The sequence below is a fragment of the Phyllobates terribilis genome, unplaced genomic scaffold (assembly GCF_046119375.1).
Source record: "Phyllobates terribilis strain yellow unplaced genomic scaffold, ASM4611937v1 Scaffold_7__3_contigs__length_470593459, whole genome shotgun sequence".
NCBI classification, from domain to species: Eukaryota; Metazoa; Chordata; class Amphibia; order Anura; family Dendrobatidae; genus Phyllobates; species Phyllobates terribilis.
In genome coordinates, this window is record NW_027362767.1 from 377,391,590 (window position 1) to 377,406,396 (window position 14,807).

The 14,807-nt window shown below is 44.9% G+C and overlaps 1 protein-coding gene across 1 annotated transcript in view; it reads left to right on the top strand.

Annotated features, from left to right (window-relative positions):
- The first annotated feature begins 882 nt into the window (after nucleotides 1-882).
- Nucleotides 883-14,807, top strand: part of TMLHE (trimethyllysine hydroxylase, epsilon) — a 35,107-nt gene continuing 21,182 nt past the window's right edge. Inside the window, exons 1-3 of the mRNA XM_073641388.1 lie at nucleotides 883-1,005; nucleotides 7,557-7,639; nucleotides 13,523-13,704. Coding sequence (XP_073497489.1) covers nucleotides 13,524-13,704 — 181 coding nt within the window. The 5' untranslated portion in view covers nucleotides 883-1,005; nucleotides 7,557-7,639; nucleotide 13,523. The remainder of the gene's footprint in view (nucleotides 1,006-7,556; nucleotides 7,640-13,522; nucleotides 13,705-14,807) is intronic.

Below are 14,807 nucleotides of genomic sequence, written 5' to 3' on the forward strand. Positions count from 1 at the left end.
CACAACACAATGTGAATCCCGCACCAGCAAATTATGTGTTAAATCACTGCGAAAGTGAGTGATTCCGGTCTAAGGCTTCCTATACACAGAGGCATGTGATCTATGGATCTTGTGATGTCAAGATTCCTCTTACAGTCATGTGACTTGCGATGTATAAAAGGCAACGAGAAGCACCGAAAAAAAAACAATAAAAGCCAATGTTAAGGCTTCTTAAATAAGAGAGAGAAAAAATGGGCGTCTATAGGTAAAAAAAAATAACACGAGGTTGCAGGAAAAAATAAACGCTGTCCTACAAAATGCCGCGATTTGGAGAGAAGCCACACAAAAAAAAAACAAACACAAAAAAGACCGAGAGTACGCCGTGTGTATTGTGTTCTATGAAAAAAATTCTGCCCTTTGCTTTTTTTTTCTCCTAAATACAAGTAAAAAAGGCAAGTAAATAAAAAAAAATCCACAAAAACAGGTTTATTAATGAAATACTAACTTTAAAAAAAAATGTAAAAAAAAACATGAATAAATTTGTCACTTAAATCACATTTTTGGCTAGATGTACTTTGTATAGGAATATAATAACCATAATCAATATAGCACTTTCTTACACTCGGCAAGAAAAGAAAACGCACACACGAGGCCAGCCAGCAAGTAACAAGCGCAGACCAGTCTGCAACACAGTAAGGAGCCTCATCCAGCGTGGACGCCGCTTAGAATTCTGGGAATAGTAGTTCCCCCTTTCCGCATACTGATGAGGCTGATCTGAAGACCAAACTACATTTCCCGTCGTCCTAGAGCAGTGGGCGTCTATTGGTCTGTAGCGCAGCGAATGAATTCTCGTTTCACTGTGCGCATTGCATTCCGGGCAATGTAGTCCAGATGATACATTCTGTAAGAGGTAATAGAGCATCAAAAAACTACAAGTGCCATGAGGCCTCGAGTGTAACGAATTGTGCTGTCCAGATGAAATGTAAAGCGCAGTAACTCGTCTGCAAGGGGCCCCGGTCTTGGCAGGTAGTGTGCTGCAGAGCTGGTTTTCGTGGTAAAATGTGTCTTTAATTTATAGGCGGGAAAATGTCATTTTAGCTGCACTGAATTGCATTGCAGTAATGATGCATGTCTTGTTTTTTTTTGCTTTTTCATGTTACAGTAGCTAACTTTGTAAAACCACAACTCCTAGCATGTCTTTAAATGCCAGAAACTGCTGAGAGTTGTAATTTCACATTGACCAATGAACTACAGATGGCAGAATGCTATAAATGTACAGTTGGACTTCTTATATATTTTCTGCTGGTTTCTCTTGGTAACAGACTACAGTTCGGGTCAGCTCTGTAGTCAGATACCTTAATCTACACTGTACGTCCAGCGGTGGGCACCAAATGTGTGTGGGGGGCCTCCATACTTGTCTCTAAAGGGTAGATTTAATTTCCCCCCTCCCCCTCCCCGACTTAATAAGCTGCTGCCAGAAATGTCTGGCAGCAACTTGTCTCCCTTTACTCAATGATCGTCTGTCAATTGTGCACAGATGTGACAGCTGCACCATTAAAATGCATGGGGAGGAAAAAAATCTCCGTAACATTGCTGCGTGACCTGTCGCAGCGGTCCTGGGGTATACTTTACTGGCATTACAAGCTCACCATGGTGCCAGGAGTACAGCACATGGTAGATGACATGCCGTCAGCTTGTACAGACCAGGACCCGCGTCAGCGTGTGATCCCCAGGATAGAAGTAGGGGTTCTCTTTTAGCTCTATAGCATTTTCTGCTGTCTTATTAGGTTGGATAACCCATATCGTTCTCTATGTGGATCTTCCACTGTGAGTAATAAACAACATATTCCAATACCAGCGAAATATGTTTGATCTCATTCAAATGCTGCATAAATATTTGCTGCGCAGATTGATCCATGGTGCACGATTTACACACTATGTCCACCCAGGTTCTAGATTTCTACTGGAAGTTTCACTCTTTGTAACCAAAAGGGCAAAATCTGCAGCATTTTCTTCTAAATCTGCAAAAAAATACCTTACACTTAAAGGGGTTGTCCACTACTTAGACAACCCCTTCTCAATCCCAATGTTTCCTCTCCGTAAAATAATAACACCTAGACTATGTTCACACATTGTGTTTTTTTATGCATTTTTTAATGTGAATTTTCAGCTGCGTTTTCCAGTACCAGCAAAGTCTGAGATTTCAGAAATCTCATGCGCACACACATTGTTTGTTTTTATTCTGATTTTTGTCAAAGAGCTGAGTTTTTGCAAACTGCAGCATGTCACTTCTTTCAGCGTTTTTCACCCCGTAGAAAGCAATGGGTAGTGCAAAAATGCTGCAAAAAAAAAACACAGCAGCTTTTTCTGCGTTTTTGGTTCAAAAACCTGAGTATGTTGAATCAGGTTCTTTTTTTTTTTTTTCTTACTTTTGACCAATGTACCCTGACAAAAACGCATTAAACAAACGCCACACAAAATCAGCAAAACTGCTTTTTTTACATTGCTTTTTAACTGCCAAGAGAGCAGGTTTTGCTGCAGAAAAAAAAAAGTAGCAAAAACGCTACGTGTGAACTTAGCCTTAGGATTCGCTCACACGAGCGTATATTCTCTATTCCAAAAATTTGGATCGATTTTATGGTAATGACACTCGGATCAAACTCTGATCAGAATATGTGCCGAGTGGCATCTTAGTGTGATCCGATTCTCTCCCATGAGACAATCGTATCCCAGGTACGGAGAAGACGGAGAACTTAATTTCTCCATTGTTTGTCCATGTACATCCAAGTGCACGCTGATATTTTACACTCACCCATAGACTTGAATGGGTGCGCATGATTCGAATTTTCAGATGCACTCACAGCATGCCGAATTGGCATTAGAAAAACGCAGATCTGAGCTGCCCCATAGTATAACATTGGCCCGAGTGCTATCTGATAGCACTCAGCCGTGTTATCCGCTTGTATGAGCGAGCCCTTATACTTATCTGCAGTGCCGGCGTAGCATGAGGTTGCGCGATCCCTGCGGCCTATCAGCGCTGGCTTCACACTCTCCTCCTTTGGACATAACTGACATCCGGAGAGAGTGAGTGGTCAGCCGCAACTCTGACTTCCTCTGGATGACTGATTTGTCCGAAGGTGGGGTGAGTGAAGCCGGCGCTGATCGGCCGCAGGGATCGCGTGACATAACAATGCTCAGGAGAGCTAGTGGTAAAACCGCTAGAATGGCACTGTAGGTGAGTATAGGTGTTATTATTTTACTAGGGGGGAAGAGTGGAGATTCAGAAGCAGTTGCCAAGTAGTGGACAACCCCTTTAAGATGTTCATGAATCACGTACTTGTTCTGCATTTTTCCCTGATAGAGGATGTACCCTTTATCATTTATGGAGCTGTTCACATGTCCATGTTTTTTTGCGGACCGTGTTTGCTAATAAATCACAGACACACACACCCATATAAGCATTGATCCGTGAATATCACGGACAGCACGGGGATGGCATCAGTGTACACTCCCTCTGCTGTCCGTGATTAACATTTAAAGTAAGTTATTTTTTTTTTCTGACCTTAATATCACTGATTGAAATATTGCTGGTAAAAACTGACCCGCTGAAACTCTTGCGTAGGAGAAAAATCACTGATGTGTGAATGAGGCCTAAGGTTGCCACACATATTAGGCAATGGTTGGTCATATGATCGGCCATCTGACAGCTGTCAGACCCAGTGTTATGAACATGAATGCTTGTCTCAGCCTAATGTGTATGGCACGTCAGCAGTGGTAGCAAGGAATAAAAGGGGAAATAATGGCTGCAAATGTGAACTTTGAGGGTATGTGCCAACGATGCAGATTGCAAGCAGAAATTTCCTGAGCTTTTTTTCCTCTCCCTGGCAGAAAAAACGCAGATTTTACATGCGTTTTTTTTCTGTCAGGGAGAAGCGTTTTTACATGCGTTTATGCATGCGGTTTTCCAAGCGATTTTGAGCATCACTTGGAAAAGGCCTTAACAAGTTGGTCACACAGTATAAATCCATGCAACCGAAATGGATTTATATTGTGTGAGCAGAGAGTTCTGCTGGCAAATGCTGCATCCATAGTTAAAAAAACAAAACAAAAAAAAAACCTTGTACTGACCTCTCCGGCGGCTCCCGGCGACGATCCTCTCTCCTCGGCATCCCTTGGTGTACTGGCAGGACCTGCGGTGACGTCATTTAGTCAGCTGATGGTCACGCGACCATCATCTGACCGCTGACATCAGCTATTGCGTGACCATCAGCTGACTAAATAACATCACCGCAGGTCCTGCCACCACCGGGAGGAGACCGGGGGCCGCCGGGGAGGTGACTATGAATGTTGTTTTTTTACTTTAAATTCTTTTTTAACTTGCAGGTACAATGGTACCTGGGTCAGATGAGTCTCTTTTTCTCCAGACCCGGGTACCATCTGCGCATTGAACCGCATAACATCTGCATGTATACATGCAGATGTTATGCAGTTCAATGCAAGTCAATGGCGGTGATTTCGTCGTGAAATCGCACAAGAAATGGTTGTGCTGCGGATTTTTCCGCAATGATGATCCACAGCGGAAATTTCTGCAGACATCTTATCAAGCAGTTTTAATGGGTTTCCACAGCTGAAATGCATTAAATCTGCATCGTGGGCACACAGACTGAGGGAAGAAAATAACAATTTAGAACATGCACAGATTAAATCTGAGCAAAATTATTCGCAGAACCCTAATCCAGCGGCCGTGTTCGTAGTCCGTGGCTGCTAGACCTACAGTCATGGCCAAAAGTTTTGAGAATGACACCAAAATGATATTTTCCCATGATCTGCTGGCCTCTGGTTTTTATTAGTGTTTGTCTGATGTTTATATCACATACAGAAATATAATTGCAATCATATTATGAGTACCAATAGGTTATATTGACAGTTAGAATGAGTTAATGCAGCAAGTCAATATTTGCAGTGTTGCCCCTTCTTCTTCAAGACCTCTGTAATTCTCCCTGGCATGCTCTCAATCAACTTTTGGACCAAATCCTGACTGATAGCAGTCCATTCTTGCATAATCAATGCTTGCATTTTGCCAGAATTTGTTGGTTTTTGTTTGTCCACCCGTCTCTTGATGATTGACCACAAGTTCTCAATGGGATTAAGATCTGGGGAGTTTCCAGGCCATGGACCCAAAATCTCTGTTTTGTTCCATGAGCCATTTAGTTATCACCTTTGCTTTATGGCAAGGTGCTCCATCATGCTGGAAAAGGCATTGTTGGGCGCCAAACTGCTCTTGGACGGTTGGGAGAAGTTGCTCTTGGAGGACATTTTGGTACCATTCTTTATTCATGGCTGTGTTTTTAGGCAAGACTGTGAGTGAGCCGATTCCCTTGGCTGAGAAGCAACCCCACACATGAATGGTTTCAGGATGCTTTACAGTTGGCATGAGACAAGACTGGTGGTAGCGCTCACCTCTTCTTCTCCGAATAAGCTGTTTTCCAGATGTCCCAAACAATCGAAAAGGGGATTCATCAGAGAAAATGACTTTGCCCCAGTCCTCAGCAGTCCACTCCCTGTACCTTTTGCAGAATATCAGTCGGTCCCTGATGTTTTTTCTGGAGAGAAGTGGCTTTTTTGCTGCCCTCCTTGAAACCAGCCCTTGCTCAAAGAGTCTCCGCCTCACAGTGCGTGCAGAAGCACTCACACCAGCCTGCTGCCATTCCTGAGCAAGCTCTGCACTGCTGGTAGTCCGATCCCGCAGCTGAAACAGTTTTAAGATACGGTCCTGGCGCTTGCTGGTCTTTCTTGGGCGCCCTGGAGCCTTTTTGACAACAATGGAAGCTCTCTCCTTGAAGTTCTTGATGATGCGATAGATTGTTGACTGAGGTGCAATCTTTGTAGCTGCGATACTCTTCCCTGTTAGGCCATTTTTGTGCAGTGCAATGATGGCTGCACGTGTTTCTTTAGAGATAACCATGGTTAACTGAAGAGAAACAATGATACCAAGAACCAGCCTCCTTTTAAAGTGTCCAGTGATGTCATTTTTACTTAATCATGACTGATTGATCGCCAGCCCTGTCCTCATCAACACCCACACCTGTGTTAATGAATCAATCACTAAAACGATGTTAGCTGCTCCTTTTAAGGCAGGACTGCAATGATGTTGAAATGTGTTTTGGGGGTTAAAGTTCATTTTCTGGGCAAATATTGACTTTGCAAGTACAGTAATTGCTGTTAAGCTGATCACTCTTTGACATTCAGGAGTATATGCAAATTGCCATTACAAAAAATGAAGCAGTAAACTTTGGAAAAATTACTATTTGTCTCATTCTCAATACTTTTGGCCATGACTGTAAGTCCTGCAAACCTTCTCTACCTGCTAGCATCCCAGGAGCCTCTGCTGCTTAGTGGGATCCTGTGATTTCATTACCTTGTGGTGCGACACTCATAATGTCACGGGGTGTACTAATCAGAAGAGGCATCAGGGACTCTGCAGGAAGGACAGGGATGCCAAAATTAAAAACTTGCACAAAGTCGCCGGCCAACCTTGATATTTATTAAAAAGAGGTCTACAGTTGAGAAAGTTTTTCCTTATCTAATATGGAAACAAACTTAAAGAGGCTGTCCCACAAAGTACATTCTAATTAATAAATCTTGAGACAGACCACATGACTGAAGCATTGGGTATTTTCTCGGATAGGAGCGAACATAGAAATCATGGGGTTCCACAGAAGAAGTTCTAATTGGACCCATCTCCCTCCAATAAAAAAAAACATAATATTCGATGGGGTCACAGAAGAGCGTATCTGACAACTTTGCTGCCCATACAAAGTAATTTTCCTCCTATTGAAGCCACTAGATTGACCTTTCATTGCCAACAAAAGTGGCCCCCAAATACAGTATGATACCCCCACAGTGAATTCCTCTACAGTACACCACACACACACACACACACACACACACACACACACACACACACACACACACACACACACACACACACACACACACACACACACACACTGTGATGACCCTACTTCACACCCCCTCCTCCTGAACTCCCCTGGCAAAGTATGGTGACCCTAACACCATATGATCCCTCAACTGTGATCCCCTTTCAGCCCCCCCATTCTGAATAATGGGCCCCCCACATAGTCCTCGGTACAGAGTAATGGGCCCCCCACATAGTCCTCGGTACAGAGTAATGGGCCCCCCACATAGTCCTCGGTACAGAGTAATGGGGAAAAAATGGAGACCGCTCCTTTTTGCAGTCGGCTTAGTGCAGATTTCACTCTTTTCAGGGTAAAATCTGCTGCAAAATATTAATATACAAGTTACGCTGCAGATTTGCAAAGTCTCCGCCAGCCATAAAATCTGCACTGTTGAGAACATCATGGAGGGCAAAATGGCATTTTGTAGCCTTGGTCGTTATCACTTTATTATAATTTAATAACTTTGATTTATTACTTTACGACATTTCTCCTTGTGTCTCGTCTTTCCAGTAAACCTTTAACCCCTATTTGTAGACGATTCAGGAAAACACGCCAACACTCTGGTTTACTCATCAGTCATACTTTATGCTTCCTCAGCAACCTAACCTTTGATATCTGAGGAGTAAAGAAGATTCCCACTTCTTCGGTAAGAGCTGCCTTGGAAGACGTCACCTGAGAAGGTTTGTAGGTTTATTTCTTTTCATTCACAATTATTAGTTTTCTTTTTTTTTTTTTTTGTGAAATCCCTCAGTCTCTATTAATTTTTAAAGGGGCTGTCCACTTTTGGGTACTTATTTTTATGGGGGGGGGGGGGATTAAAACATTTTTTTGCAATTGGGTTTCGTTAAAACTTTTGCACCGTTTGGCTTTTACACAGTGTTTCCCTGCAACATTCAACTTTGATGTGTCCGGCAATTCGGCCAGCTTTCAGAGCATCGCTTACAAGTTCTAAAGCAAAGCGCTTGCAAGCGTTGCACTCCTTGCCTAGGAGCCCAGCCACTGCTGTTCGACTTTAGAGGTGGCCGGTAATTAAGGCAAGCAACTATAGATTTAAAAATCCCTTTGTCCCTGAGAATGGAGAGGATTTTTAATAAGAGAGATATTGCAAAATTGCTTGTTTTTTGCATGTATAAGTACTCCGCTCAGAATCCCCCATTGTGTTTAACACTTGTGCCAACTGTAATATTCACACGTTGCTTTTTTGCTACTTTTTTTTTCTGCAGGCAAAACCTGCTCTCTTTGCAGTTAAGAAGATGCTTACAAAAAAGCAGGTTTTGCTGCATTTTTTTATTGCATTTTTTTGGTTCATATTATAGTCATGGCCAAAAGTGTTGGTATCCTTGAAATTGTTCCAGAAAATGAAGTATTTCTCCCAGAAAATTATTGCAATTACACATGTTTTGTTATTTACATGTTTATTTCCTTTGTGTGTATTGGAATAACTCAAAAAAAAAAAAAAAAAAAAAAAAAAAGGCAAATTGGACATAATTTCACACAAAACCCCAAAAATGGGCCGGACAAAATTGTTGACACCTTTCTAAAATTGTGAGTAAACACCTTTTGTTTCAAGCATTTGATGCTCGTTCAAACTCTCCTGTGGCAAGTAACCCAGCAGTTTTCCAGTTCAGTCAGGAAAAAAAAAAAAGCAATTGTGTGCATGAGATTTCTGAAATCGTATAGCTTTTGCTGGTAATGTAAAAAGCAGCTTGTAATTTGCATAAAAATGCAGTAAAAAACGCATCGTGTGAACATAGCCTAAAGAAAAACATTTAAAGGGGTTGTCTTATTATTTTTAATTTATTTATTTAGCGCCATTAATTCCATGGCGCTGTACATAAGAAGGGGTTTCATACCAAATACAGATATCACTTACAGTAAACAAATGATAGACTGGTACAGAGGGAAGAGGACCCTGCCCTTGCGGCCTTACATTCTACAGGAATGGGGAAGGAGACAGTAGGTTGAGGGGTTGCAGTAGCTCCGGTGTTGAGGTGGCACCGAGGTCATGGCAGGCTGTAGCCTTGTTTGAAGAGATGGGTTTTCAGGTTCCGTCTGAAGGATCCGGATGTGGTGGATAATTGGACGTGTTGAGGCACAGAATTTCATAGGATGGGGGATATTCGGGTGAAATCTTGGAGGCGATTGCGTGAGGAATGAATAAGTGTGGAGGAGAGGAGGTGGTCTTGGGAGGAACGGAGGTTACGTAAGGGAATATATCGGGAGATTAGTTCAGAGATGTATAGAGGAGAGAGGTTATGGATGGCTTTGTAGGTCAGTGTTAGTAGTTTGAACTGGATACGCTGGGGAAATGGGAGCCAATGAATGGATTTGCAAAGGGGGGTAGCCGAGGAGTAGCGAGGTGAGAGATGAACCAGTCGTGCAGCAGAGTTGAGGATTGACTGGAGGGGTGCGAGAGTGTTAGCAGGTAGGCCACAGAGGAGGGTGTTGCCGTATTCGAGGCAGGAGATGATGAGGGCATGCACAAGCAGTTTAGTAGATTGAGGGTTGAGGAAAGGACGGATTCTGGAAATATTTTTGAGCTGGAGGCGACAGGAGGTGGCGAGAGCTTGGATGTGGGGTTTGAAGGACAGGGCAGAGTAAAGGGTTACTCTGAGGCAGCGGATTGCCGATACAGGGGAAAGAGTGATGTCATTTATTGTGATAGAAAGATCAGGTGAGAAAGATATGCGAGAAGAGGGGAAAAATAATGAGTTCAGTTTTGTCCACATTGAGCTTGAGTTAGCGGGAGGAGAAGGAGGAGGATATGGCTGCTAGACATGCTGGGATTCTGGACAGCAGAGAGGTGACATCTGGGCCAGAGAGGTAGATCTGGGTATCATCAGCGTACAGATGGTACTGGAAGCCATGGGATTTTATGACCTGTCCCAGGTCAAGCGTATAGATTGAGAAGAGTAGTGGTCCAAGGACAGAGCCTTGAGGGACACCAACCGAGAGGGGGCGGGGTGAGGAGGGAGTGGGAGACGCTAAATGTGCGGTTAAAAAGGTATGAGGAGATCCAAGATAGGGCAAGGTCTTTGACACTAAAGGAAGAGAGGTTCTGTAGTAGGAGGCAGTGGTCAACTGTATCGAAAGCAGAGGACAGGTCAAGAAGGAGTACAGAGAATTGTCTGTTAGCTTTGGCTGTAAGCCAGTCATTTTGTGATTTTGGTAAGGGCAGTTTCGGTGGAATGGTGGGGGCGGAAGCCGGATTGTCGGTTGTCGAAGAGAGAGTTAGATGAGAAGTGGGAGGAAAGTTCAGCGTGAATGTGTTGCTCATGGAGTTTGGAGGCAAATGGGAGCAGCGATATGAGGCGATAGCTGGACAAAGCGGTTGGGTCGAGGGATGGCTTTTTGAGGATGGGCGTGATTTTGGCATGTTTGAAGGCAGCGGGGAAAGTACCAGAAGATAGTGATAGGTTGAAGAGATAGGGTGGGGGTGAGGTTGGGGAGGAGGTGGGATGGAATGGGGTCCAGTGCACATGTGGTGAGGTGTGATTTGGAGAGGAGATGATTAAGGTCTCTTTCTGTGATGTTGGGAAGAGAGGTTATGGGGGTAGGGCAATGGTGTGGAAAACAAAGGGGTCATGGTGGTTGGACAGAAAAGACTTACAATGTTTGGTCAATCTTGTTTTTGAAGTGTGTGGCAAACTGTTCAGCAGAGATGACGGAGATCGGAGAGGGCAGTGAAGGGTGGGGGAGAGAGTTAAAAGTGTTGAATAGCTGTTTGGGGTTGTAGGATAGATAAGATATGAGGGTTGTGGAGTAGGCCTGTTTAGCAGAGGTTAGGGCTAATTTGAATGCGAGTGTTGCTTGTTTGAATGCAGTGAAGTCATCTTGAGTATGTGTTTTCTTCCAAAGCTGCTCCGCAACCCTGGACGCTTGCCGAAGCTGTTTAGTGAGGTTGTTGTGCCAGGGTTGCCTGTTGACTCGTCGCGCTCTGCCATGCACAAGAGGGGCAACCGAGTCAATAGCTGATGCGAGAGTGGCATTGTAGAAAGCGGTGGCGCTGTCTGTGTCGTGGAGTGAGGATATGGATGTCAGTGGTAGAACAGAGTCAGAGAGTGTGTGGGTGTCTAGATGTGCAAGGTTTCTACGGGGGGGTGCCAGTTGCTGGACATGGGTGACAGGTGAGGAGGACAGGGATGAGAAAGTGAGTAGATGGTGGTCAGATAGGAGTAGGGGGGAGGTTGTGAGGTTAGATAGGGAGCAGAGTCGCGTGAAGATGAGGTCTAGTGTGTGTCCGTCTGTGTGGGTGGCTGAGGAGGACCACTGAGTAAGTCCAAAGGATGAAGTAAGCGACAGGAGTTTGGATGCTGCTAACTGGCGAGTGTCAGTGGGGATGTTGAAATCGCCCATGATGATTGTGAGAATGTCAGCAGAGACAGTAAAGAAGCCAGGTGGAGAATTGGTCAATAAAGGCAGTGAGCGGGCCTGGAGGTCGGTATATGACAGGCACTTGGAGGTTGGAGGGAGAGTAAATGCGGACAGAGTGGACTTCAAAAGAAGGGATAATAAGGGAGGGAAGAGGAGGAGTAGGGCTAAAGGTGCAGTTGTTAGACATGGTGGAGGAGTGGGTCTTCTCCTCTCTGTTATCAGGGCGAGGAGTGTGGGTGAAGTGGAGGCCACCGTAACACAGCGCAGCAGGGGAGGCAGTGTCGGAGGGTGTCAACCATGTCTCTGTGATGCCAAAGTAGGAGAGATTACGAGAGGTAAAGAGGTCATGAATAACATGGAGCTTGTTGCTTACAGAGCGGGCGTTCCAGAGTGCTCCAGAGAGAGGGAGCCAGTGGGGTGGGCTTCCGGGGCACTGGTTTTACGTAGGAGAGGTTGCAGTAGTTTGCAGTTGGTTGGAAGCGATAGGAGGGGGAATTGGTGGGAGGTTTAAGCTGTGGGGGTCTAGAATTGGGAGATATGTCGCCAGCAGTGAGGAGAAGCAGAGAGAGGGAGAGCAGGTGGGAGAAGGAGAGTGTTCGGCGTTTTTTATGTTTTGGTAGGATCGATCTGAGGTTGAGGAGCAGGTCTGCAGATGAGGTCAGGTGGGGAGGTAGGAGGGAAGGAGTGATGATTATTTGGTTAGAGGGTGCTGGAGTTTGGGGATAGTGAAGTAGAGTAAGGATTAGTGGGGCAAAAAACAGTAAGGGCATATGTAAGCATAATGAATGTTAAGTGTGAATGTGAAAGAGAATCTAAGTACAAATAGTTATCCGTACCTTCTGGTCACTTCTGGCATATTTCATTTCTAGCCCCTTAAAAAGCAACCCTTAAAATGCCAGACTTGGCTCCCTTGATTTATGGAGCTCTGGCCAGCACATTAGGTGGGTCAGGTGCGCAGGAAGGGAGGAGTAGCAGGGACACTGCTCACAAAAGCATTGGTGGAGGAAGGAGGGGTAATTAGGACACAGAAGCTAAATGAATTCAGGAAACAGACAGATAGGGACCAGTATGTATTGGGATCAAAGGATTGAGGTGATGAACATGCAGATTGGACCGAACTTACCAAGGACAGAGAGAATGAAATTAGCAGGGATCAGTGGATACACAGCAGATAATGGATGCAGGGAACATACCGGGAGACAGATGGATACAGTTTGGAAAAAGTCGGTCAGATATGCAGCATGGGGTTTGCAGATAGGGACAGATGACGTACCGGGAGACAGACAGATACAGTTTACAGATAGTCTATTCTTGTTAAATAGGTAAAGTTGCAAAGTAAAATCAAGAACCATTGCAACTTATCCCTTATTAAAACCTCTCCGTTCTAAAGGACAGAAGGATTGTTAATTCTATGGTTTACTGTTAAATGTCAGCACCTCAATCCCTCTGGTCCTCTGGTATTCTCTCCTAGCATGGGCATCACGTGGTCGGCTGCTGCAATCACATTTCGTCCTAGTGGAAGAAACACAGATCGGAGGGCAGCATTAAAGTGAGGATAATGCAGTTTTGCTGAGCCAGCTGTCCACGTTACTCTTTGAAATAAAGTCTTCAGAGCAGAAAAAAGCATCTCTAAATGTGCAGAGTTCGTCTGTGTCCCTTCTGCTGTGCAGTTCTGCCGGCAATGTGATTACGCAGGGGGCCTGCTCTGCCGGCCGCTTTGATGTGCACTATGCGATCATTAGGAGGGGGGCGGCTGAAGCGGCACCTGTCCAATGTATTATCCGTGCCCTGGTGGGCTTAGTATAGCTAGCCTGTGCCTGCTCCCCGGCCGCTCAGCTTTACCCTCCGTCCTAGAGAGATTAGACTACTATTGGCCTAAAACCAGATTCTCTGGGTGTGAGTTCAGCGCACGCACTTGGGTGTCTTCTTGGGAACACGCTGACATACGGGTCTGGTCTGTGCTGCACATAGGGAGGTTGACATCTTAATTGCTTGTTGCTGGAGTGGTGACACAATAGGCATTGACATTTCAGATTTTTTTTTTCCTTTCTGTTTGTTTAGTACTGTATTTAGCAGTTTACCCCCTTTTCAGTCACTGAGTGATTTGCCGCTGGTCGCTCTCTCCTCCCCTATACTTCTGTCTTACACTGTTGCATACCGCTCTCTTATCACTTTGTATCCTGGAACAGCATGTGGTGTCGCAGGCTGGCATGGCTCTATCCAGAGACCAGGGGGCTTCTAACCAAGGGGGTTAAACGACAGCATCGATGGACTCCCAGATTGCAAAGATCTTTTCCTTCCGTGGTACGGTGGCTCAGTACAGCCTCGGAGGCTCAGGAATGCTCATGGCTCCTACAGGCCGATCACTTCGGTAAGTTTAGACTTTTGGGAAATATGTTCAGTTACTATTGTCTCATCTGATTTCGAATGGTCGTGACTCCTTTACCACCCGCTATCGTTTCCTTTGCCCCTCTCCCCCCCCCCCCGTCTCTTCCTTTGCTCCGTCACTGTGTAGACCCGGGTCTTCCGTAGGCGTAATACTACTCCGACAACACAGGGTGAGGGTAAAACAGTGTCAAAATATTTTATTTAACCAGCAAACAAACAAACATATAGAACAGTCCCAGCAAATACACAAGATGGTACAACATTACACAGTCTCACCCTTCCGCTGGCCCGCCAAGAATAAATCAGCTGTGACTTTGGGACTTCCAGGGCCAAATACCTCAACCAGTGGCCCCCCGCTTTTGGCAGGCCCCAACAGAGGAGGTAGCGGCAATCTTAGGAAGATGACAGTCCATCGAGGTACAAGGCCAGGAGACCCAAGGGTCCCACCCTGGCCTCTCCAAGAGTTTCCTTGGAGCCAGATTACTGGAGGGTCCCACATGGCAACCCCAAACAACATATCCATGGGGCCAGGTGACTTCATCCCAACCTGTTCTCCCCAAATGTATCCATGGGTTCTCTGGTGGTTAATGGACAGATCTGTATCCTTCCAGTCAGGGCCGTGTACCCTTAGGCCGGAATCATGCAGAAATCCAAATCCGTGTCTCTCTGGATGAAGCCATGCTACCAAGCTGTTGTCCTGAAGAGTTTATCTGATCTTTGATTCTCCTTGTAAAGTCTCTCTTTCAATTCTCTGTTAGAGAGGCACATGTCGCTTAAATAGTTGCAACTGTCCTTTCAAGTACACATTCACAGGTATTATTCCACAGGGCTCAGGTCCTCAGGTCTCATTGTTTTAGCATTTAATCAATTTACATAGTTGATATAGCAGGGGGTTCTTGTAAATCTACAGCTAGCTGGCTTTAGTACAATATGCAATTAGCATAGTAACAAACATCATTGTTTCAAAACCAAGAGAAGTCAACATTCAGCTTTATACACATAGTAGTATATCCTTGGCCAGCCACAGAAAAACACATACATTCACAAGTCAACAGAAACACAATAGTGCATTTCTCTTGGCTTAAC